At 36.5% G+C, this 25,496-nt stretch overlaps 1 protein-coding gene across 7 annotated transcripts in view; it reads right to left on the reverse strand.

Annotated features, from left to right (window-relative positions):
* The window catches only part of R3HCC1L (R3H domain and coiled-coil containing 1 like), a 204,127-nt gene that overhangs the window by 124,710 nt on the left and 53,921 nt on the right, over positions 1-25,496 (reverse strand). For 5 of the 7 annotated variants that reach the window (XR_011436696.1, XR_011436702.1, XM_001501230.6 and 2 more), the window contains exon 3: positions 14,044-15,869. Coding sequence is in view for 4 of the 7 variants with exons in the window: in XM_001501230.6 (XP_001501280.3) it covers positions 14,044-15,855 (1,812 nt within the window). In the remaining 3 variants the exon portion in view is untranslated. Of the gene's footprint in view, positions 1-1,815; positions 1,938-12,645; positions 12,833-14,043; positions 15,870-25,496 lie in introns of those variants that run through there. The other 2 variants (XM_023641294.2, XM_070261425.1) reach the window with 2 other exon arrangements.

Here is a 25,496-nt window from a genome sequence, read left to right on the forward strand (position 1 = left end):
CCATATGAATATTGTCAATTTCTGCAAAAAATAAAAAAGGGGCAGCTGGAATTGCATTGAATATATGAATCAATTTGGCAAGTTTCCTAACAATATTAAAAAGAGATGAACATGGGATGTCTTTCCATTTATTTAGGTCTTCTTTAATTTCTTCCAGCAATGTTTTGTAGTTTTTCAGAGTACAAGTTTTATAGTTCTTTTAAGTTTATTCCTAAATATTTTTTTACACTATTGTAAATGGAACTGTTTTCTTCATTTCAGTTTTGGATTTCTGGCATTGACTTTTTTTTAGTAAAGATTTTATTTTTTCCTTTTTCTCCCCAAAGTCCCCCAGTACACAGTTGTATATTCTTTGTTGTGGGTCCTTCTAGTTGTGGCATGTGGGACGCTGCCTCAGCGTGGTTTGATGAGCAGTGCCATGTCCACGCCCAGGATTCGAACCAACAAAACACTGGGCCGCCTTGCAGCGGAGCGTGAGAACTTAACCACTCGGCCACGGGGCCAGCCCCCTGGCATTGACTTTTTGAGTTACTTTGCAAAAACCAAAACACATCACTGCATGTCCATGCATTTACAAATTGGGGCTAAAATATGCATTGTGAGAGGTAAACAACACATGACTACAAAACACCTTGGAAATATAAATTCTAAGAGCCGATTACAAAGAGGCAGGAAAAGACAGGCAGGATGATCTGGCAAGAAAATATGATTATGGTCCTTTGTTCTAACCTAGTCAGCCAAATTGAACTTGTATACTTATATTCCATTTGTGGGGTAACTATGAAGCATTTTGGCTTTTGAGACTGATTAAATGCAAAGTGTTAATAATAGCAAAACATACAATTCTTATGCTACATTTCATGGAACAATAGATACAAAGCCTACAAGTTACACACTCCTGACTAGATTTTCCTGTAACACTCAGATTCTACTATTATCAGGGATTCTGACATTTTCCTAAGAGGAGGAAGAACTTCATTTCATTTCCCCAGGGTATCGATATTGTTGGGATAAGCTTACATTTCTAATTTCCACTGTAACACTTTAATGGAAGTATAGTGGTAGGTAGGAAACTGTTAAAGGTGCTTTTTCTCCTGCAAATCTCAAAAAACATGCACGGGGGCCTTGACAGAGTAAAGGAGACAGGAATATGTGGCACAGAAGGGAGAAATGTCTAAGAGAGGACAATACAGTATGAAGTGAGGACCAGAGCAAGATGGTAAAGCAGAGTGGGGGGTTGGGACCACTGTCATAGAGAGATTAGACACGGCAGTGCAGACTGCTTTAAGGAAAGACGAAAAGATCTGATGCAATGATTACGTAGATACCTTTGTAGCAGACGTGCACCGCCCAACACAGTAGCTATCGCCCACAAGTGGCTACTGAGTACTTGAAATGTGGCTACTCTAAATTGAGATGTGTTTTATCTATAAAATACACATCAGATTTCAAAGACTTAATACAAAAAAATCTAAAATATCTCATTAATAATTTCTTATATTGATTACATGTTGAAATATTTTGAATATATTAGATTGAAAATATATTGTTAATTTCACCCGTTTCTTTTTACGTTTTTTAATGTGGCTACAAGAAAATTTTATACACAAGGCTCACATCTGAAGCTTGCATCGTATTTCTATTGTAGACAATTGAAATGTTTACTCGAAGAATCACACGTAGTGAGGCAATACTTGCTATATTGTCAATGTGAAACCTTCATATAGTAAGACTCACATACATATTTTTCTTTTTTACGGGCAAGAAATGTTTAATAAAGCAATAATAGAAGGGGAGAGGTTTATAAAATATTACCTGATTTGCCGTGACATAACTGCCCTGATTGCTACTTGTAGAGGGAAAAGAGAGTAGCAAGTCAACTAGGCATGCATCACTGAGCTTTTTATTTTTTGTTGGTTTTTGCTCGATTCTTGGTTCTTTGAGATAAAAAAGGAAAAGCAAAAAGTTCTGAAGTTACAAGTCAGTTACTTTCTAACAAGCCAGTTACTCTCTACAGACGAAAAATAAAAATAAGCTACATTATTTTGGAATAAGGTTATCTTTATATCTTTGACAGATGCACAGTTTTTATCATCCCAATTACAAAGACGGAGAATTGCATCATAGAGAGACTAAAGGATATCCTTAAGGTTACAAAGCAAATTACTGACAAAGTTTGAAACATATCTCAGGTCTCCTGACTGCTAGTCTAGTATCCCTTTCATAACATGATGAAATAGCCTTACAGTGAACAGAATCAGAATCAGTGGCTGTAGCAGTGTTCAGGACAACTAATTCTCTCTGACTAAGGATTTATGGATATAAGCTGTTCTAGGAGGAAGGGGAGAGGGAAGGGAAGGGAAAGGAAGAAGAGAAAGAAGGACTAAGGGACGGAGGATCAACAGTAAAGCTGAAAAGACAACTCAGGGTTGTTGATTTCTTTCCAGTCCTATATTCTAGATAGCATACAGACTATAGATTAAACCTCCCAAAACACGGCTTTGATCATATTATTCCTTTGATGGAAAATATTCAATGGCTATATTTAAAGCTCCTATAACCTGGCCCCAACCTACCGGTGGTAGACAGAATAATGGCCTCTCAAAGATGCCCAAAATATATAAAGAACTCATCCATCTCAACAACAAAAAAACTAACAACCCAACTGAAAAATGGGCAAAAGATCTGAATAAAGATTCTCCAAGATGGCCAACAGGCACATGAAAGGATGTTCAGTATCATTAACTATCAGGGAAATGCAAATCAAAACTACAATGAGATATCATCTCACTCCCTCAGAATGGCTACAATCAACAAGACAGGAAACAAGTGTTGGAAAGGATGTGGAGAGAAGGGAACCCTCGTACACTGCTGGTGGGAGTGCAAACTGGTGCAGCCACTATGGGAAACAGTATGGAGACTCCTCAGAAAATTAAGAACAGAACTACCATAGGATCCAGCTATTCCACTGCTGGGTATTTACCCAAAGAACACGAAAACACGAATGCATAAAGATACATGCACCCCTATGTTCTTCGCAGTATTATTCACAATAGTCAAGACTTGGAAGCAACCTAGGTGCCCATCAAGGGATGAATGGATAAAGATGAGGTACATACACACAATGGAATGCTACTCAGCCATAAGAAACAATGAAATCTTGGCCATTTGTGACAACATGGACGGACCTTGAGGGTATTATGCTAAGTAAAATAAGTCAGAGGGAGAAGTCAAATACTGTATGATCTCACTCATAAGTAGAAGATAAAAACAACAACAAACAATCACAAAGAGACAGAGATTGGATTGGTGGTTACCACAGGGAAATGGAGGAGGGTGAAATGGGTGATTAGTTCATGTGTGTGGTGATGGACTGTAATTAGTTTTTGGGTAGTGAACATGATGTAATCTACAGAGGAATCAAAACATAATGATGTACACCTGAAATTTACATAATTTTATAAACCAATGTTACTGCAATAAAGGAAAAAATTTTTTAAAAAAAGATGCTTATGTCCTAATTCCCTTTACCTGTGAATATGTTACATGGAAAGGAGAATTAAGGTAGCAAATGGAATTAACATTGCTAATCAGCTGACTTTAAAATAGGGAGATTATCCTGGATTATCTGGGTGGCCAGTATAATCACAAAGGTTCTTAAAAGCAGAGGAGCTCAGAGGCATTAGAGTCAGTGTGTTAGAGTGATATGATATTAAAAAAACTTGACTGGCCATTGCTAGTTTTGAAGATCGAAGGGAGCCATGAACCAAGGAATGTGGGCAGCCTCCAGGAGCCGAAAAAGACAGGAAACGGCTCCTCCCTTAGAGCCTCTAGAAAAGAACACAGCCCTGCCAACACCTTAATTTTAGTCCAGTGAGACCCATTTTGGACTTCTGACCCCTAGAACTGTAAGATAAAAAATCTGCGTTGTTTTAAGACACCAGTCTGGGGTAACTTATTACAGCGGCAATAGCAAATTAATATACTTTCCTTTCTAGCTTTATCTCATGTCACCCCTTCAAATATGCTATATTCCAACCAAAGAGTAATACTCACTATGCCTCAACAAATCTTGCTTCTTCCTGCCTACCGCTTTGGTCACATTATTTTGCAAGAGCTGCTACCTGTCAGTTTCTCAAATCCCAAAATATCACACCATTCTCCAAGGACATACTCAAATATCAGCTCTTGTATGATTCCTTCCCTAAATACCCCAAAGCATGTATAATCTGACTCTTCCTCTATACTTTCACAGCATCTACCTCATCTGTGCTACTTTTGTAGTACACACCTTATATTACAGCTAGACCCACCTCTTGCTCCAACCTTATCCTGACCACCTAACTGCCCATCCAACATTTAACATACGTCTAACAATCATGAGAAAAAGAACTTGAAGAAAGAATTTTAATACGTAATAAAGTTATAAGAATGAAGAAAGTGCTACCAGTGGGTAGAGGAGAATGAACTTTTCTTACTCTTCCTCACTGCCCAAGTAAAGAAATAATACAGAGAAAAGGCAGAGAAAGGTACCATAGGTAGAAGTGTGCAAAGGCACACAAGGAGTGTGGTATTCATCGAACAGTTCAGGGTGGTTACACTGATTAATGTGAGGACTTGGGGGAGTCTTACGGCTTTAATTGTGCCCCCCTCAAATTCGTATGTTAAAATCCTAACCCCCAGGGACCTTATAACATAATATGACTGTATTTACAGGTCTTCACAGAGGTAACTAAGTTAAAATAAGGTCCTTAGGGTGGACCCTAATTTACTATCAGTGGTGTCTTTCTAAGAAGAGGAAATTTGGACACAGACACAGAGGGAACACCATGTGAAGACACAGAGAGAAGATGGCCATCTACAAGCCAAGGGGAGAGGACTCAGAAGAAATCAACCCTGCTGACACCTTGATCTTGGACTTCCAGCCTCCAGAGTTATGAGAAAACAAATGTCTGTGGTACTCTGCCACAGCCAGTCTAGAGTACTATGTTCTGGCAGCCTAAGCAAACTAATACAGGGAGTGAGCCTGCAGTTTCAGTTTCCTCATGAATATTCTGCTTCTATAATTCAACCATAAGGGACATGTCATATTTATCCCTATATTCCTCCACTGCACAGATTATTTTGCACAAACTAGGCATTCAATAAACATTTGTGAAATGAATAAAATGCACATGCCTCAAGTTAATTACTTTGTCCAAATGCATGCTTAACAAGACTGATTCTACATAGAGCCCTCATCAATAAGGATTTGATTTATGCAACATACAGTTTTTAAATGATTCTGTATGGCAATCTGATATTTGAAAAAAAACCTGACACTTTTTTTCCTTTCCCTTTACCAATAAACTTGAATTGCTATGGTTATATAAATCATGCAGAAAATCCAAAATTAATAAATTATAAAAGGAAAACAACAATAAAATTTCAAAACAGATCATCTAAACTTCTGAGAGTGACAAATTTAGGACCTAAATCTGGGAACATTTTGTATTTTTTACAAGCTGTTCTCATAGCCTGGAACGCTTTGTCTGCTCCTGATCCTTCCTACCCTTTAAGATCCAGCTTCAATCTTTATCTCCTCTTGAAGCTTTCCTTATTGACTCCAATTTGGTGGTCTCTCCTTGCCCTATACTACAATATTGTAACACTTAGCAATTGGATATATACGCTATTTCATCAGTTCTAAGATGCGTATTTTTTCACATTTTGACATCTCTGATATCAAGATGCATCTTACAATCATGCATATTGTCACTACTTTCCTGCAACATGCATGAGCATCAAAAGTACCAGTACCAAAACGTACAGAAAGGGTGGTCAGCAGCATGGAAGAAAATCCAGATATAAGAATAGCTCTATATAAGTGCAAAGGTGACTTAAGAATTCAGCAACAGTTGTTTTTGCTCCTTGTATGTATTCTTTTAAAAAATGTTGCATCACCAAAGTTCTTGATGGCACAGAAGATGAATCAAGATAAAAAGGCATCAATATCAATGACTGAGACAAGAAATTATTAGAAAGAGTTGGACTGTAAATATTAAGTTTTAGGAAAACCTTAACCAATTTACTTCACCTACATTGTCTTTATGTAAGAAATGATAAATGACAAAATTTTATATCTAATTAAGTCTAAAAGAGTTCTTTCAATATGTATAAAATAAAAATTCTAAAGGGTAAGCATTGTATGAAAGTTTATTTTTTTCTTTTCTTAGTGATACATAAAGTAATGATGTATTTCACAATCAATGGTATTTTCAATTCAATGAAACAGAATACTCCTGTATTTTTTTCTAGTCATTTCTCAGAATAAGTCTCATCAGCTCCACAAGACTATAAATTCCTTAAACATTGTTATCCTTCTCTTTTATCCCTCACATTACCAATGTTAGAGCTGAGCACAGAATAGCTCTACGATGTCTGCTGACTGGCTGAGACCTGTCAGGTAGAGGCAAAGGCTTACTATCACGGAAAGAGCCCAGGGCTAGAAACCAGGAGACTTGCATTCTAGTGCCAACTCTGGCACTAACTTAGCTAGGTAAGTAACAACCTTTCCGGGCCTTAGTTACCTTACCTATAAAACAAGAGGGCTAGACTGCACTATGATTCAGGTTCCTTTCAATGTTAACATACCACTTTTTTAAAAAGACTTGTACAGTTCTATCTCTTAGGTTAAATTTCTAGTTCCTAGTGCTTATTGTTCCAGGGCTATGATATCACCCTGGTTCAAATCTTGGAAGGTAGAAATAAGAACACTTTTGTGGGTACTTTTAATTAAAAACAACATAATAAACCACTTTAGTTATGGCTATAACAAATTTAAATATGGGGGGCATCAGGGACAAGGATAACGGAGACTTGAACACAAGTTGTTGGTATAACATTACTGTGGTGACTTCAAACGTCACTGTCTATTTACATATTTACTTACAGAATTAACCCATATAGTCAATTCTCTATTATGTAGGTTTAGGTTATTCAAGTCCTTTATTTTGTTTCTATTTTTCTCTTCCACTGTTATCTTGTGGCTACTTAACTGATAATTAACTCACTTTCTATTGAAGAAAATCAACTTAAAATTTTATTACTTATCACAAACTTTGATAAATTAAAATATTTGGTTGGAGAACAGGCTTAAACTATAAACAAAAAAAATAAGGTTTTTGGATTATCTGGATTTGATTCTATCTAAGGTATTTCAATATCACAGAAAATTGAGAATAACAGCCAAGAATTGTTCATGTTGGTCTATGGTAACATAGATAAATCAAAAGCTAGAATTAAAATGTGTTACCCATTTAACTTCCTATCTTTGGTAGTTAGGGAAATAACACTGTTCATTTAAAAAACTAAAAAGTATTTCAAGTCCTTTTGAATTTCTCATGATCTAAGTTCAAAAATATCCAAAAAGAGTTCCCTAAAAAGACACTACTACTACGATGTGTAATAAACATATAAGTTTCCAGCCTTCTTCTATACTGTTTAGGGTATAAGTCCTTTTCAAAAGCAGAAAAATAAATCTAGATCCTAAACTCTAATACTTTATACATTAAGTAAAAGAGTAGATAATGTCTCCAATAGTATTCCCTCTCTGCAAATAAAATTATGTAATATATCTAGGCTATGCCTCCACTGATCTTCTCAAGAAACCAAGGCCAGAAATGCAAACTTTGGCTTCATAAATTTATAACACAGCATAGGTGGAATGCCATGCAAGGTGCCATCTGAAGATTTCTCTAGAATAAGTAACAGCAATATCTCAATACCTCTGATTATCATCAGTGGGAGAATGCGATTGCCATAGCTTTGGATTAAGCCATAGTAAAAGAGAAGAAAGGGAGGAAGTAGACAAGGAAGCAGAAAAGGAGAAGGGCAGAAGGAAATAAGAAAAAAGAAAGCTACAATGATGAGACGTGTATAGTGCCCCAACAGTTGGCTGGATGATCATTTACTGTCCCCAGTGCCAGAGGATAATTTTGAGAGCTCTAATTCTCTCCCATGTATGGCACACAAATATATGGGCAGGGACCAAGTAAATATCACGAACCAACATGGATCTGGCTCCTATTCAGACAGTACAGAAAGGTTAACACAGCAGACTGCTGTTGGCATTCTTGGGAAGATGCTATACAGATCCAGTGAACAGTGAAAACACTCTAGCAGATTAAATTTATAGTCAAGAGGAAGACCGAGAAGGCAGGAAGACATATCTGTATTTTCTTTCCTTCTCAAAACGACTGGAAAGACTACATGAAGAGAGCCCACTGATGAAGTAGAAGGTAAGACTAGACTAGCCTGGAACAGTAAAACTAAGTCAAACAGGGATGCTAGAGGTTTGAATCTTCCCAAGCTAGTCCTGATAGCTTGACTCAGGTATGCTATGATAGTCAGTGAGAATGGCTGTCCATGAGACCTAAGAAAAACTGCAAAGCAGACACACTTAGCATTTTTTGCCATTCTACTCCTTGTTTGATTTCTCTAGTCCCTGATCCACTTTTTCCTTCTACCTCCTTTAGCTACTTAAAATCCTGCATTACACCCAGGCCTGTCCTCCCACATCAAAACTTTTCCTTGTTTATTACTTTATAAAGCATTAGTCTTTGCCTATCTGTCCCTCTCAGAAACAGGCAATAGATATGTTCTTCTGACCTTCAAACTGCAGACTCAGACCTACTGGTTTAAGACATGAGTCAGTTTTGTTCCTGGTAGGCAATATAATAGTATGACCCATCATCTGAGGGATCAAAACTACAGTCTTAGTGCTTTAAGCCTAGTATCCAGTATGCCTGGGCATCCTCTTGGCTCTTCCTTAACAATTTCAGCCTTTGGTCAATCCACACAAAAGATTTTCTGTATAAGGTTACTGATCCGTGCTTAAATTCCCTCTGCCCGAAATCTAGGGCTTATTGCAAACTTACACCTCCCTGCACTCCAACCTCAAATTCATCACAACAAAAAAGTCTGAATTTAAATATGTTTAGACTGTCACCTACCCGCTTCAGGAGTCAGGTCTATAGCTGGATCACTCTTTTCCTTCCTAGGACTCCTTCCCAATGCCTAGCAACAGAGTATCCAATATGCCTATAAGTAATTTCTGATAGAAATGATTGAATTAATTCAAATCAAAGTGTGGGCGACATTTAATTCTCCCAAAGGTCTGTTTCTATCTTTAACCAAGCTTTTTAACACAAATGAATTTCTAATTTTTGGATACAGCTGTTGCTGTCTATTTTTTTCCTGACTAGCACAGAGTATACGCTCTGGTTCTCTTTGCCAAACCTACCATTTCCCTTCCCTGCTATTGTCACTAAACAGAGAATCAATCAAATGGAATGAAACGTAAGTACCCCTACCCCATGTGCCCCAACCACATCCCACATCGCACATCTCATGGAGCTCAGTGAAGCAAAAGTCCTGCCAGGGACCGAGGAAGGCACACCAGGAATCTGAAGTTTCGGACAAGAATCCCTCCTTGTACTGACGATATAGGCCCAGAGCTGTTTACCTTTCTTTAGTTTTGAAAAAAGATCAGAAATTAAAATGCTCTTGGTTTGAATGCAGATTCAGAGGGAAAAAACATTATGCAATAAATCTACAGAGCTCAGAAGGGAGGTTTTTAATTTTAGGAGTTAGCTGGTTTTAAAAAAAACAAACCATGAGCAATAGAATCCACTTAATGTTCCCTCTTTTAGAGTGAACTGGAGATCTAGTCATCATCCACTAATGAGCTGAACAATAAACAGTATATAACTCAATCAGATTCTTCATTGGATGTCCTAGGGACTGCATTCGAATATACAGCATCTGGAAGGTGAGTCTCTAAGCCCCTACTTAGGCAGTCAATAACATGTTAATTCAGACATTTTAATAAAAATATTAAATATAAACCTGTTAAAATGAGTTGGAACTATTAATTAAGATACTGTGAAAAGAGAAATTAAAATAGTAATAGAAGAGTGAGGGAGTATATGGGAACTGTCTGTACTTTGCATTCAATTTTTCTGTAAACCTAAAACTGCTCAAAAAATAGAAATGGAATAGAAATTAGGAACAGAGAATAATCTATAGAAGTAGGGATTATAATCTCTTGTTTAATTCTATGGCCTGATCAACATGAAAGAGTATCAACCAGTTTAGTCCTTGGGGATCTAATCCTCTACTGAAGCCATTGTCTGGATGACTCATCAGACAATCAAATCCAGTATTAGGACATCTCTTACACGGTTGTTCTACATTAATTATCCTTCAGAATGTTATGTGACTATCTAATCACATGGTTACATCCTGCCTCTCCAAATAAAGTACAAGTAACTTTAAAGCAGAGAAAAAAGCTGGCATGTAGCACAGTGCCTTTAACATAGTACAGATGATAACAATATATATCTGACTATTTGCAATGTATAGTTGATCAAACTCTAGGTGCTCAATATTTGCTATTTAACTGCAAAGTGATGGGGTACTAAGTATCAATGAGATCCCTAGGGGGTGGGATATAAAGGACTTTCCTCACTTTGTACTTCATATAATTAGCTTTTAGTGGTTGGATTATTCATTTTTCAAGTTTCGATTTTCTACTTAAAAACAGGGAGTATTTTTGCAAAAGACTATAGGGAGCCAGAGCAAATGTACGAACATGAGTGAGCACACACAAAGGGAAGATGGTTTGGGAACGAGTGGTGTTCCTTTACTCTTCTCTTTTCCATGGTTATACATTGTTACTGGCCTTCTGCAACAAAGGGAGACTCCTACCTAAATATTTACCCCTATTTAAAAACTCAAATCAAGGCCAGAAATGGCCAGTGAAGGGACCAGATGCCAGTGTCTACCAACATCAATGTTATGTTGCTGGTATCCTACGAACCCTCCTACCAATAGGTTTGCTGATCCATATACAGGAGGCAGCAGGGGCTACAGGAGTTCTATCTAGACAACAATAATTTTTGTGTTCTTGTACCAAGATCTCATGGAAGAAGTTAAAAGAAGTCATGCAAACATCCTTTTCTTTATCAAGTACCAACTTAGGTGTTTGGGCATCCCATACCATGGCTTAAAGAGATTAAGTATGATCTTTTGGAGACTGATCAAGAGTTACAGTTCCTGGAGCTCAATAATGGACCCACCTGTGCTCTCTACGCTCCTCAGGCAGTTTTCGAGTTTCAAATGTCACAAGAAACTGCTTCGCATGCCAATGGCTGCCACACCCTCCTCTACAGCATACCTCCCTGCCTACCAGAAGTATGAGACATACCTCCATGTCTAGCCATTGTCAACAAAGAAACAGGCCAGCTGGGAAAAGAGCCAAAAATCTTTTGGTTGGAAAGTTTTCAAGGTAGACAGACACTCTACTTTAGCCTTCAATAAAGTATGTTTGGAGCAATATAAATAATAAATTAAGAACAGTCACCAAAGGGCTATTAATTTTATTTGGTTTGTGACATCTTTTAATAACATTATTATTACATCTTCTAAAATTCAAAGCACAGGAGATTGTAGTTTGGAATTGGATCTGCTACCTGCATTCTCAATACATCTCCTTCTTTCTTGCTCTCTTCCACCCTCATCCCTCAACACAGAACCCATTCCCTACCAAGCATCTCCAAAGATAACCAAACATAACATCCAGGCACTGGATGTCTTCAGCTTGTAAAACTACATACTCTTTTTTCCTGCCATTCCCAAGTTTAGGTCATGTTAGTATCCTCTTTGGCTACATTACTATGCTCTTCAAAATACTGAGTAGTTGCCTAAATTCTTTCATACCTATTCTAAACAGTGTTAAGACCCGAACAACAAGGTTGCACAGCTGAACCCTGCTCCCCAAATACAGAAGCCATATCCCTAAGCTATCACACAGAAACCAAGTTCCAGCAGCAATGATGTTTTGAAAGGCCCTGAAGTCCACTCTAAAAAGGCGGAGAGCTCTAACTCTGCCCTTGCCTACATCCATTCAATAAATATTTATTGAGTCCTACCATGTGTAAAAGGCTCTGTGCGCCAGGTCCTTCTTTTTACGAAGCTTTTCTTTCTCTCCTATGCGTACCTGTGCCCTCTACCCACTCAGGTAGTCACTTTACCAACTCCTATGAACACTGCTTCCTTTCTCATACTAAGGCCTTCTTTCAATGCTTAGATTCTTAATAACTTCTCTATATTCACCTAACTTCCTGCATTATTAGTAATTCTTAATCTGATTTGGGTCTAAAACCTCTGCTGAACAGTGTTTTTCTTTCTAATTATGGGCTGACAGCCATCTCTAGTTACCACACTCACATTCTGATACACATTTAAGTTTGTGTATTACCTTTGAGCAGTGGTTCTCACTTTATGTGCATCAGAATCACCTGAAAAACTTGTAAATACACAGACTGCTAGGCTAAAGAGACTGCATTTCTAACAAGTTCCCAGGGACCATGCTTTGGGAACCATCACTTTTGAGACTCTGATGAAAACTATGAAAAAGTGTATATATATATAAAATTTTGCACGCAATTTCAAGGGGTTTATGGATGACCATTTGTAGACACCTTCTGCTCTAGATTTCTTTCTAAGGAATGTTTAGGACGTAGTGTTTCCTGACTTGACCATAAGTATTAATTGCAGTACAGGTGTGCATGCAAACATCTCCTAAGAATGATGAAGAAATACCTGGTACTGGAAAATCAGTTCTGTCCAATGTGCTGCCTTCTTCAGCCTCACATGTCTCTTTCACATGCATGTAATCATTTTTCTGCACTTCTGGTTTAATTCTCAGAAACAAAAGACTCACTGTTGAGTATTTAAAGGGCTTTTTGGAATCACTCAAACAAAACTATTTTATAGGTGAGAAAGTGGTCTGGTAAGAAAGAATATAAACATTGGATTAAGACAGAACTAGACTGAAATTCTGATTCCGCTTTTCCTAAAGGTATGAACACTAAGCTTCAATTTCCTCATTTATAAAATTTCGGATTTCATAGGGAAATAATTTTTTTCCCTTCCAGGGAAAGGTTTTCATAGGGAAATAATTTTTTTCCCTTCCAAGGAAAGGTTACATGAAAGGAATGAAACAGGGAGTGGTTCTACTATTTCTTATTTATGGTAAGGAATTTTTTTTTTTTTTAAGACTGACCCTGAGCTAACATCTGTTGCCCATCTTTTTTATTTTTTGCTTCTTTTCCCCAAAGCCTCCCAGTACACGGCTGTATATTCTAGTTGTAGGTCTCTCTAGTTGTGCCATGTGGGATGCTACCCAGCACAGCTTGATGAGTGGTGCTAGGTCCACACCCAGGATCCGAACTGGCGAAACCCTGGGCTGTTGAAACCTTGGGCTGCCGAAGCAGAGCATGCGAACTTAACCGCCTGGCCACAGGGCTGGCCCCTATGCTAAGGAGTTTAAACGGTAGTGAGAGAACGAATGTCTAAATTAAGAAAATGAGAAGACTGAACTAAATAATTTCTAAGATGCCTTCAAATCCAACATTTTGTATGTAGGAACTTTAACTAGCTGGCATGTCATTATTCACTTATATTTTCTATAGGTACTCAACAATCATTTATTCTTTAACTCATCATAAACTCCTTAAAAAGAAAATCATACCTTTATTTTTCTATTCCTTTCTCTACTTTCTTCCCTCTACAGTGTCTAACAACATTCCAAGATCTACTGGAAACATAAAATTAATATGAATAATAATAAATTATTCTCCTTCCCTCAAACAGGCCTGGGAAAATACATCTTTCCAACACAGAAAAGCCCTTCTGAATAAGTTTCCCTCTGTATTTCCTCAACAGCCGGAATCTATTAAATTATCTTTAATCCATTCAACAAGATCTCTCAGGACTTGGCTATTACAGATATAGCTCAATTCTGTATGTTTTACATTTTAAAGATCTATCAGACATTCTTTTCTCAATTTACAATCTTATTAGTTTATTGCAGAAACTCTTACATTGGATGTAATATGAGTGAATGTGCACAAATGTCTACCAAAATTATACCCCCAAATCCCAGGTTCTAAGAATCTAGAAATCACCTTAGCATCCAGCCATTTCCACTAAACATACCTCTTGTAGAAGACGTGGATCCAGGCAGTCACCATCATCATTAAACATAGACTCCCAGCTCTCCTCAGTAGCAGCACTTCCTTCAACATGAGAAGCTTCAGTTGCTTTCAGTTCCATGGATGTTTCCACAGACACTGATTCTGTATCAGGAAAGGATACACCAAATTCTGTATTCTCCGAGTCATCTTCCTCTTTTGTTTCGAACTCTTCAGCAGTTTTTAGTTCAAGTAATGTCTTTGTTATATCACCAGTACAATCTAGATCATTGCCCAAGGCACTGTCTGAAAGTACTTTTGTCCCATTTAACATACTGAGTTCAGAGTCCAAAAAAGTGTTACAATTACTACCAGCAATCTTCTTTATAGGTAAGGAGGAAGCACAATCTGACAAGCTGTCTATCAATTTTCCTGTTGACTCAGTGAAACCAGATGAAATACTCTCAGCATAAATATCTGAGCAAGCAGTCAGGTTGCTGAAATGTTCAGTGTCATTTCCACTTCTAGCTACATGAAGAGGAGCTGTAGCTGCACTCATTTCTAGATATTTTGAGAAACTACTTGTGTTGCTACAGGCCTCGTCAGCTATTCTAACTGCAACTACACAAGGGCTGCCTACAGTTACTTGATCAGATGTGACATCTGTAATGTCCATCACACATGCCTTATTGGTAATGTCACCTACACTCTTAGACCCATTATCTGTACCTGATTCATGAGCAAGGACGGCTGTATCAGAAGGTTCATACTTTACAAATAATTCATCAGTAGTGCTGTCATTCTCCTCACACTCTCTAATCATTGTTGGCTCAAAAATGCCATTTGTGCTCTCTAATTTGCTGACGATAGTCATTTTATGAGAGATGTGACCCATAGTCTCAGGAATGGAATCTATACCTTTCTGACCCAAGATGAAATCTGTACTGTTGGCTACATCACCAACATTCTCAGCTTCAAAGTCTACAAAAGTTTGCTCAGTGACACCATCTTTTGGACTTCCAGGAACGGAGACAGTGGTGATGCCTCCATTGCTGAGCTTCAACATTCCACCTGCTGTTTGCATATCTTGTTGTACAATTCCAGAATCAGAGCTTAGTTTTATCGGTGCAAGCATACTCTCAGCTTTCAACACAGAATTAAAAACTCCAGGAAACTGGGATAGTATCTCCACAACTGTAGTATCAGTTTCCATTCTGCTTTCCAAATCTCTGTCTTCAAATGTCTCCCCACTTAGCTCGTGCCCACTGAAATCACAGAATTCCACATTTTGGAATGGTTTGTTTAGAACCTGAGATTCACTGATTTCTGAACAAGACTGAGATACAAACAACCTCTCCTGTCCTGTCACATCTGTGGTTCCAATCTCAAAACACTGCACCTTCTTTGGTTTAAAATGTCTTTGTAAAAATACACTAGGTACAATCCCAGGATTTGGGCCTCTTTGCTGATGTGCTTGGGATAATACTTCTTTGGATTCTGTGGTTCCCTTCTTAGTACAAATCCTATCTTTCTTTCTTTCTTGAAGGCACGCATCTTTTCTTAACTTTGTTGAAGATTTCTGTCCTTTCCTGTGATTGTGCTCCTTTTTATCAGGATTAATACTCAGTCTTTGAGCTGCAGGTTTGTCTCTAAAGATCTCCTTTTGGGAAAGACAATCTTCTTTTTGTTCCTCTTTCACCATGGAGTTAGATGGACCAGAGTTTTTTTCCTTACCACCTGACTCAAGGAGGACTACACCCCTTCGAGCTTTAGGTACATAAAGTGCCATGTCAGGCCTTCTGGCTCGAACTCTGCATCTCTCTGCCTCTTGCTGCATGGCACCACTTCAATCTGCAAGAAAAAGAGAGAATGATTTAATTACCAGAAACTAATTACAATGTATTGAACCAAGAGATTTTTAAAGACTAGGTAGAGGGCCTAGTAATCCATCCTATAGAAACCCTCAAGTTAAAAGTAAAACTTGCCATAAAATAATTAATGTAATCAGGTAAACAACTAAGAAAAATAAATTCCAAAATAACTCACGAGCCCATGAATTTTATCCATATATCTTCTTTCTTCATTTTCCCAAAACCCTTTATCTCTACCTCCCAAGTCCTCTCTACTTTTTAACAAGTAGCCTTGTCTAAAGATGAATTAAAACAGATTACAACAACGACTGCCAGCTATCAAGTACTCATAAAACACAATGATCTTCATAGTCTAGGAGCTCAGAATTTACATGGAAGAGTATATTCAAGAAGGACCCCTAAAAACACATTAGTTGAACATAAATATTTATACATAAATATGATTTTTAAGAGTAACTTGAATGTAGCCTAGAAAATGAGATGAAATCAGGAACTGCTTTCTAGAAGATCTGCTTTTGAACATAATTTTTAAGGGAAGATATGGGTAGTGCAAAAGAGAGAGCCATTATTCTATTAATACTATTTAATCAAGTGACCTACTGTAAGTTTTTCTTCCTTCCAGCAGCAATAAAACAGGTCTGGGTAGGATGAAGAAGGGTGGAGGTCATGGAATGTGACGAGACAACTCACACTAGTAACTTCCTGACAACCTCCACCGTGGTTGGTCAATGGAATTTAACAAGAGGAAATAATTTAACAAAGGTTACATAAACCTTTATCTACTATCTATAAAATACAAGGAAATGTGCTAGACAATTTCACACTGAAATAATCTTTGAATCTTCAAAATAACACTGTGAAGTAGGTATTATTTGTCCAGAGCAGAGAGAATAGGAGGTGCTACACATTGCAAAGAAATACCTATATATACTCAGAAGCACCCATTGTTAATATTTCACCACACACATTTCAAAGAAAGAGATAATAAGAAAGAATGAACGACTAACAAATCCTGTCCCCTCTATTCCTGATCCCTCATTTCACCTGATACAGAATACTTCCTCAGTGAAAAGGCTCTGCTCTCCTGGCCCAGGCTATTTTCTTTTCAGCCCAAGTATATACTATGGCCCTGATAATCAAGTGTCTCCAGTGATCCTCTTGTCCCTTTTCTCTTTTGATGTCTTAATTATTGTCTAGCCCACCATTCTTCATGGATTTTCTATCTTTCCATTTGTGGAAGAATATGCCTTTACCATTTAGTCATGCCAAGATCTTTCAAAAATGCCTACTTTTCAAAGATCGAAGTACCAAAGGGTATTTCATCGGAGAGAATGCCATAGACATAGTATATCTTGATCTCAGTTAGCAAACCATCTGACCAAATACCTCATGATAAACTTCTGTATTTAAATTGCTAAAATGTGGGTTACTTAATGGAACTGGGAGGTGGACTCACAACTGATTAAACAACAAAAGTAACGATAATAAGTAGAAGTAAATCTAGAGAGCGTTAAAGTAGAACTGTGTCCCCACAGCCCTTTGAAATTGAACATTTTACAAATGAACAAATTGCAATTGCAACTGCAATTGAACAATTGCAATAAACATTGCAATTAACACAAATCCATAGGATTAATATAGACCAAAAATGATAAAATTACAAATTAATATCATTTCTACAATCTGGAATGCTGTGCTGAAAGCAATATGAAGACATAAGAATAAATAAACAAAATCTGCTTTGGGTAAAAAAAAAGAATCGAATAACACAGACGACTTGACTTGTGTACAATTTGCATAAAAAAAAGACCTAAAGGCTTTTACTTCATCTACAAAGTCAATAAAAGCCAAAAAGTAGTGATGTGGATGTTTAGAAAGGCAACACAGTCTTCAGAGTCTAGAAAATATACCATACAATGTATGGTTAAAGGAACTAAAGGTATACTTCTTGCCCAAAGAGGTCTAAATGGAAACAGCCCAGCTACGTTTATACACAAATGGTTGGTTGCTCTACAGAAGAGACAAATTTTCTCTTCTATGTTTGTGTATTTCTCCAGAAGTCAGTACCAGAACCAACTGGCAGAAATTAAAGGAAAACAAAGTTTGGCTCAATATAAAAAAGAACTCTACTTCTAGAGTTCTCCAACACTATTATCAGGTAATAAGCTGTCTCTAGAATAATTTAAATACAGTCTGGATAACTGATAGACTAGAGAAAGAAGTTCTATCTCTAAGGCAGATTGGTCTGGATTAATTATAAGCATTCTTCAAACTCTAAATTCTATGATTCTGTTTCTCATCTACATACATCAAAGGCTTCATATCAAGGACATATATCAAAGGCTTCAAATTGAAAATTATCATTATGTGCTACAGCTAATGCCTTTTAGAACTCACCCTTTCTTTTTTCTTAGTTAATGCCCACATGTTGTCATGGTACAATATCCTAAAGCTGAATAACAGTATAACAAATTTATATTATTGTCTATTTCCTACCAAAACACTGAATTCAATTATGCCATGACCAGCAGTGTGCTGCTAAATGATTAGCAACTGGCTTTCCTAGTGTAGTTTGGAGTACTGGTTGATGTTTTCGTTTATGTGAATGATGTCAACAACGTTTCTCTGCTGAAGTGGATAATCATTTTTGAACAAAAGAATATATCCTCAATTTTTTGAGCTATGCACAATTTAATAGCTAAAGACACGACACTTTTAAGTTTGCATTACTAGCATTTTCTCCAACACTTTTAAGTCTAGACAATCAATAAACAATAAATCAAGCCTTGATTTATGGCATTTGCCGATCTCTGGGGTGTAATATTCCCACCATGGCTAATTTCAAGCCTCCAGTGTGACATTACTGAACATGGAGTTGGAAAAAGACACAAAGTAGCACACCATGACATATTTCAGCCATAAACGTACAATATACATAAATAACTTCAAGAGCATAGATCATAGTAAAAGGTAGTAAAATAATTAGGAAGTGATGAATTTTAAGTATTTATTATCTTCTTATAAATGTAATTTACTTAATAATAAGTTATATAAATTTAATTTTTAATAATGGCTGTGTTTAACAATTTCTTTGCAAAATTCCTAAAATTTTAACAATCAGCTCTCAGGCCAGTAAGAGATGCTCCAATATACCACTGGCTGTGACAATTCTTTAGTAATAACTCACAGACACACAAAAATGAGAAGCATCCTCATCTTGTGGACTTTCAAGATAATGCTAATTTATTGTGAAACCTTGTTGTATTTTTTCAATTTTTTTTGCAACTGTAGGCATGAAAAGCCTTTAACATTGGGAGAAGGTGTGCCCACCATATGCAATTTTTAAAAATCTAAATTGGATTAAAATTTGCCTACCCAGGTATTTACTACAGCACTTGATATTTTCCTTTTCTCATTTAACACAGGTTTGACTTTTTCACAGTGTTCTAAGTGCTTTTATCAGTCCAATTTGCTTCTTAACTGAAGGGGAGAACCAGTTACTTGGAGTCTATTTTGCAGTTAATTTATCCTGGAATTTATCATGGCCATTAGCATGCAATTCTTTTCAAAATTACATTTTCTCCTTTTTTTTTTTTTGAGGAAGATTAGCACTGAGCTGACATCTGCTGCCAATCCTCCTCTTTTTTGCTGAGGAAGACTGGCCATGAGCTAACATCCATGCCCATCTTCCTGTACTTTATATGTGGGACGCCTGCCACAGCATGGCTTGCCAAGTGGCGCCATGTCCGCACCGGGGATCTGAACTGGCAAACGCGGGGCCACTGAAGCAGAACATGCGAACTTAACCACTGCACCACCAAGCTGGCCCCTCAAAATTACATTTTCTAAAGGGATAAAAATTCAGCTTCCTCCACGATGGTGGGCAATTAATTGCTAACATAGGGCTTTAAAATATTTTACTCCAAATCATTTTTTCTATACTATACTTTTGAACAGTGGGATCATAACGTGAGTACCTGTCCAATTGCTTCTACAGTTTCAAATTAACCTTGAGAGAAAATATCAGTAACCTCCTTTACGTACCTTTCTGACTCATCTTCCTGAGTAAGTGAACTAGCACAAAACAAATCAGGCTTTTACATTTTCCTAACAGAATGTCAACGCTGTTTGTCCACATTTGGTATCTAAAACATATGGTTCCCTCTTCAATCAACAGTACAGAATATTAGCACTTAAGGCACTCAGTGGATAATTCAACCATGGATTTGATCCAGTACTTACCGAAGGCTCACTTGAGACATCTGATATTTGAGAGAAAATGCCTAACAAGCATGTTAACTATTCTATTTTCCAGAACAAATTCTCTATGCTCTCTCACTTTGTTAGCTCATTAGAATGCATCATAACTAAACCATATATTTTGTCTTCAACTTTTTACTTGCAAATAATTTCAAATTTATACATAAGTTACAAAAGCAAAAATACTACAAAGAGCACCTGTACACCCTTTACCCACATTTATTTACTGTTAACATGTTATCCCATTTGCTCTATCATTTGCAAGTATGCATGTTCCCTCTCTCCTCTTTCTCTACACACACACACACACAATTTTTTTTTCTGAACCTTTTGAGGGCAAATTACAGGCATCATGGCCCTTTATCCCTAAATACTTCAGAGTATTATTTCCTATAAATACTCATATTCTCTTACCAAATCAGAATACAGTTATCAACATCAGCAAATTTAACACTGATACTTTTATCAAATCTAACATGAGTATTCCAATTTTGTCAGGTGACCCAGTAATGTCTTCTATAGCATATTTCCCTAATAGCGGATCCAATTTAGAATCAGGTAATGCATTTAATTAGCACATCTCTTCATCTTTCACATTCTAGAATGTTGCCACAGCCTTTCATTATCTTTTATGACATCAACATTTTGGAAGACTAGCTCCTCGTCCCACCCTCTTTTTAAGAGAACATCCCTCATTTAAGGTTTGTCTGATGTTTCCTCATGACTAGACTAAGGCTATACATTCTCAGCCAGAATAGTACATAGGTGGTCATGTGTCCTTCTCAAGCCATCACATCTGGAGGCATATGACTTCCACCTGTCCTTCAGTGGTGCTCTTAACTTTATTACCTGGTCAAGGCATTGTCCAGTTTCTCTGCTGTATAATTACTGTGTATTTTGTCCCTTGCAGCTAAGCAGTCTATGTAGCAACATTTAAGAGCATGCAAATATCCTGCTCCTCATCAAAATTTCCCCCTAGATTTAACATCCACTAATGATTCTAATCTGATCCAATCTTTACTATGACGGTTGCAAAATGATGATTCTTCAACTCTACAAGTCCCTTCACATTTACCAGTCAATCCCTGGCATTTTTCTGAAAGCAAAAGTAAACCATATATATTAGCTCACCAAAGAAACTAAAATTCTATGACGCAATGCTAAAATTTCAGCTTTCATAGTTGGTTGATACAGTAAATGTCCATGTGAAAAACATTTTCTAACTTTTGCAAATCAAAGTCGAAAGTAACTATCATCTTATCCGATGTCCCATTTACAAAAAAAAAAAAAAAAAAGGAGGAAAAAGCACGTCTCTCAGACAAAGTTACATGGTCCCTTTAAAAGGCACAGCACAATGTGTCCCTTTCTGCTCTTTTCCAGAAAACACAGAATTTAAGTTTGGTGTTCAAACTCAATGATTAATCCATCCTAGATGTCTGGTAATATTTATTTCTCTGTCCCTTTTTAAACCCATCTCAAATTCCTTTGGGAAGGAGACAAGGCACAATCAATTCATACATGTTATTAAACAGAAACGTGAGAGCATGGGAGGAAAACATTTTTTTGTGGAACAATATATTTATTTTATATCTATTTTCAACCTAGATTTGTTTGAACTATGAAATATTCTTTAGAATAATGAAATGTCTCAAATGAGGTATATATTGAGTTCTGACCCTGACATCTCCTTCAAATGATTTGCAAAAACTATGCAATACAAAGAAATTTACCCACGCACATATTAAAATTCCAATGTAAATATCCTGAATGCAAGATTCAACAGTTTGATTTTCAATTCAAGATGACAGACAAAGCACACAAGTATACCCTCCCCCTAAAATGGACACACATCTATATGGGAATTCATTTTATAATAAATGTGGCACTTCACATCAATGGAAAGATATGGAACATACAATGTCAGGACAAGTGCCTGGCTTGTCAATACCTTATTGAGGATTTTGTGTATATATTCAAGCGAGATCAATCTATGATTTTTCCTTCCTAGTATTGGGAATTATATGATTGGATTATCAAAGTTACCATAAGATACATTATGTAAGTTAAAGATTTGTTACAAGGCTGGGCTTACTGTTTCTTAAATGTTTGGTAGAACTCATCTGTAGCATTGTCTGGGAATGGTAATTTGTGGTGAAGATGTTTAAAAACTATTTTCTTTAATGTTAAAGGTCTACTGAAGTTTCTCTTCATGAGTCAGTTTGGCAAATATATTTCTCTAGAAAACTTGCCTTTTGACCTAAGTTTTCAAACTTATTGATATAAAAGTTGTTCATGGTAACTTTCTTGTTAGTAAGCATCTCTCCTATAATTACCATTATGTGTCTTCTTTTTTGGTTCTTAATGTTGTTTGTTTGTACTTTCTTCCTTTTGTAATTTATCAGTCCTGCTAGAAATCTACTTTATAAGTCTTTCAAAGGACCTGATTTTGGTTTTATAAATCTTCTCTACTTTTTTTTCTATTTCATTAATTTCTGCTCTCACCTTTATTATTTTCTTCCTTCAATTTTCTTTAAATTATTCTATTTTTCCTGGGTTAATTTCTTGAGTTGGTGACTTAATTAGAGATATTTCAAAGTTTTCTGTTGTTGCTGTTTTTAACTTTTGTATTACAAAATTTTTAAAACATATATAAAGAGAAATTATTATAATGAACTCCCAAACACCGATCACTCAGCTTCAAATCATGGCCAGTTGCTTCCTCACTTTATCTGTGCATACACTCCCATCACCATCGAATTATTTTAAACCAAGTCCCAAGTATCATTCCGTTTCATCCTTCAATACCACAGTATAAAGCTTTAAAAGGTTGACTTTTTTTTTTTTACAAAACCATAATACCAATACACACCTAATATATTTCCTTATATCATCACATATCCAGTGCTCAAACCTTGCCAGCTCTTTTTTTTTGAACACTTGGTTTGTTAAAATCAGGATCCAAAAAGATCAATAGGTTCCATTGGTCTTTTCGTTTATAGGGACCTGTCACACTGTTTTTGTTTTTGTCCTCCTATCTTGCCATTCATTTGTTAAAGAAACTGGGTTATTTGTCATATAGAATTTCCTACATTCTAGACTTTGGTGATTGCATTCTTGCAGTATTGTTTAATAAGTTCTTATACATAGTCTTTGTACTTCCTAAAAAGTGGTGGTGATCTAGTGGCTTGATAGGATTTGGGTTTAATTTTTTTTATAGCAAGAATATGTCATAAATCATGCTATAAATTTCCTATTGCATCACATCAGAAAGCAATAATGTCTGATTGCCTCCTTGTGGTAATGTTAACACTGATCACTGGGTGCAGGTGCTGTCAGCCCGGCCATCTACTATGAAGTCATCCCTCATCAGTCTTTCACCCAGTGATTTTCAGCAGCCTTTGATGAATGTTGCCAAGATACACTATTTGCAAAATGATGACATTCTAATTCTGTCATTCTTTTTGCATTTATTAGCTGGAATTCTCTTATAATGAACTTTCCCTCAACAACCATTACGTGACGCTGAGATACAGTTTATATGGGTAAGACAGAATACTCGATTATTTATTTACCAGTTTCTGAACAAACTGGTTCCATGGCATCCTCCAAAAGGTAACCAACATTTTTTTAATTGATTTTAACAAAACAAAAAAAACCACAGATTTTAATTTTTTCGTGTTTCAATTCATTGCAATAATTATTCTTCTTGAAGCTCAAACTATCTTTGGCCAATGGCAGCCCCTTCAAGGTCCGTTTTACACAAATCCAAGTTGTCTTTGATAGCTCCTTGCTTTCTTGTATGAGATCTTGTCATACCAGAGCTTACCCAGAGAGCTGGAATCAGCCACTTTTTTCAAGAAGCCCTCGTTCATTTGGTGAGAAATAATATCTTAAAACCACAATCTGAGTTTACTGCTACTGAGTTGGTCATTGTGGGTAATCACTTTCAGATCTCACAAATTTTTATTTTTGGAATGAAATAACAATGAAAACACATATTTCCATGCTTTTTTCATCTCATAAGTTATTTAGAAGTGTCTTTCAAGTGTGTGTGTGTGTGTGTGTGTGTATATATATTTTACATATATTTTTTAATTGATTTCTAACTTAATTACACTGAAGGTCTGAATGACATCAATTCTTCAAAATTTTTTGATTTTGCTTTATGGTCTAGTAAATGATCAATTTTGATAAATGTCTCATCTGTACCTAAAAATAATGTATACTAGCTAAATGTTTGGGTGTTGTGTGTATTCATTAAATCAAGTGTATTAAAGTATTGTTCAAATCATATCCTTACTTACTCTCTGTATTAATTATTGAGAAGAATGTGTAAAATACCCACCATGTTTGTGGACTTACTACTTTCTCTAGTTTTGTACATTAGTTTTTATATAACTTTTTGAAGTAACATTACCAGATACTTATATTTAGAATTGTTCTATCTTCCTGGTAAATTTATTTTACTTATTTTTTTGATTTTTTTTTTGGCTGAGGAAGATTCACCCTGAGCTAACATCTGTGCCAATTTTCCTCTGTTTTGTATGTGGGTCACCGCCACAGCATAAGTGTGTAGGTCTGCCCCCAGGAACCAAACCCGGGAATTTAACCACTAGGCCATGGGGCCAGCCCCTGGTAAATTTTTACTTTTACCATTATGTAGTGATCTCTTCGACTGTTGAATTTTTAGGGGGGAGCCCTAAAATTTATTTTGCCTAAAAGTAATATACCTATGGCACTTTTCATTTAGTTAGTATCCTTTCTTATCCTTTTACTTTCAACCTGTGTCACCACGTTGTAGGTGTGTCTCTGGCAAATATTATACAGTTGAACTGTGTATTCTTTACCCATTCTGTCACTGTCAGTCTTTTAGTTGTCAAATTTAGTCCATTTACATTTATTGTGATTATGGGCACATCTGGAGTTGTTGTGCTTCCTTTCTGTTTATCCTACTTTTAGTAGTTTTTTCTTTTCCTGCTTTTTTGCGGTTGATAAAGTTTTTATTCTTCTTCTACTGCTCAGAAAGCTCTATACCCTACTTCTAGTCTCTTCTTAGCATTTTAACATGAGTGCTTGTCTAAATGTCTAAAGCTAATCCTTATTTGTATCTGTCCCCAGACAATCGTATGATGTTTTTATTTCACAATCCCTTCCATATGTACTCTTAGTTTTTGTCTGAAAATATCTTTACATTGCTCTCATCCTTTAATGAATTTTGACTTCTACTGTTACTATTAAGAAATCTGGAGCCAGCCCTGATGGTCTAGTGGTTAAAGGTCAGCGCACTGTGCTTTGGTGGCCCAGGTTTGGTTCCCAGCCAAAGAACCACACCACTCGTCGGTCGGTA

This window comes from Equus caballus, chromosome 1 (assembly GCF_041296265.1).
Source record: "Equus caballus isolate H_3958 breed thoroughbred chromosome 1, TB-T2T, whole genome shotgun sequence".
In the NCBI taxonomy this organism is placed as follows: Eukaryota; Metazoa; Chordata; class Mammalia; order Perissodactyla; family Equidae; genus Equus; species Equus caballus.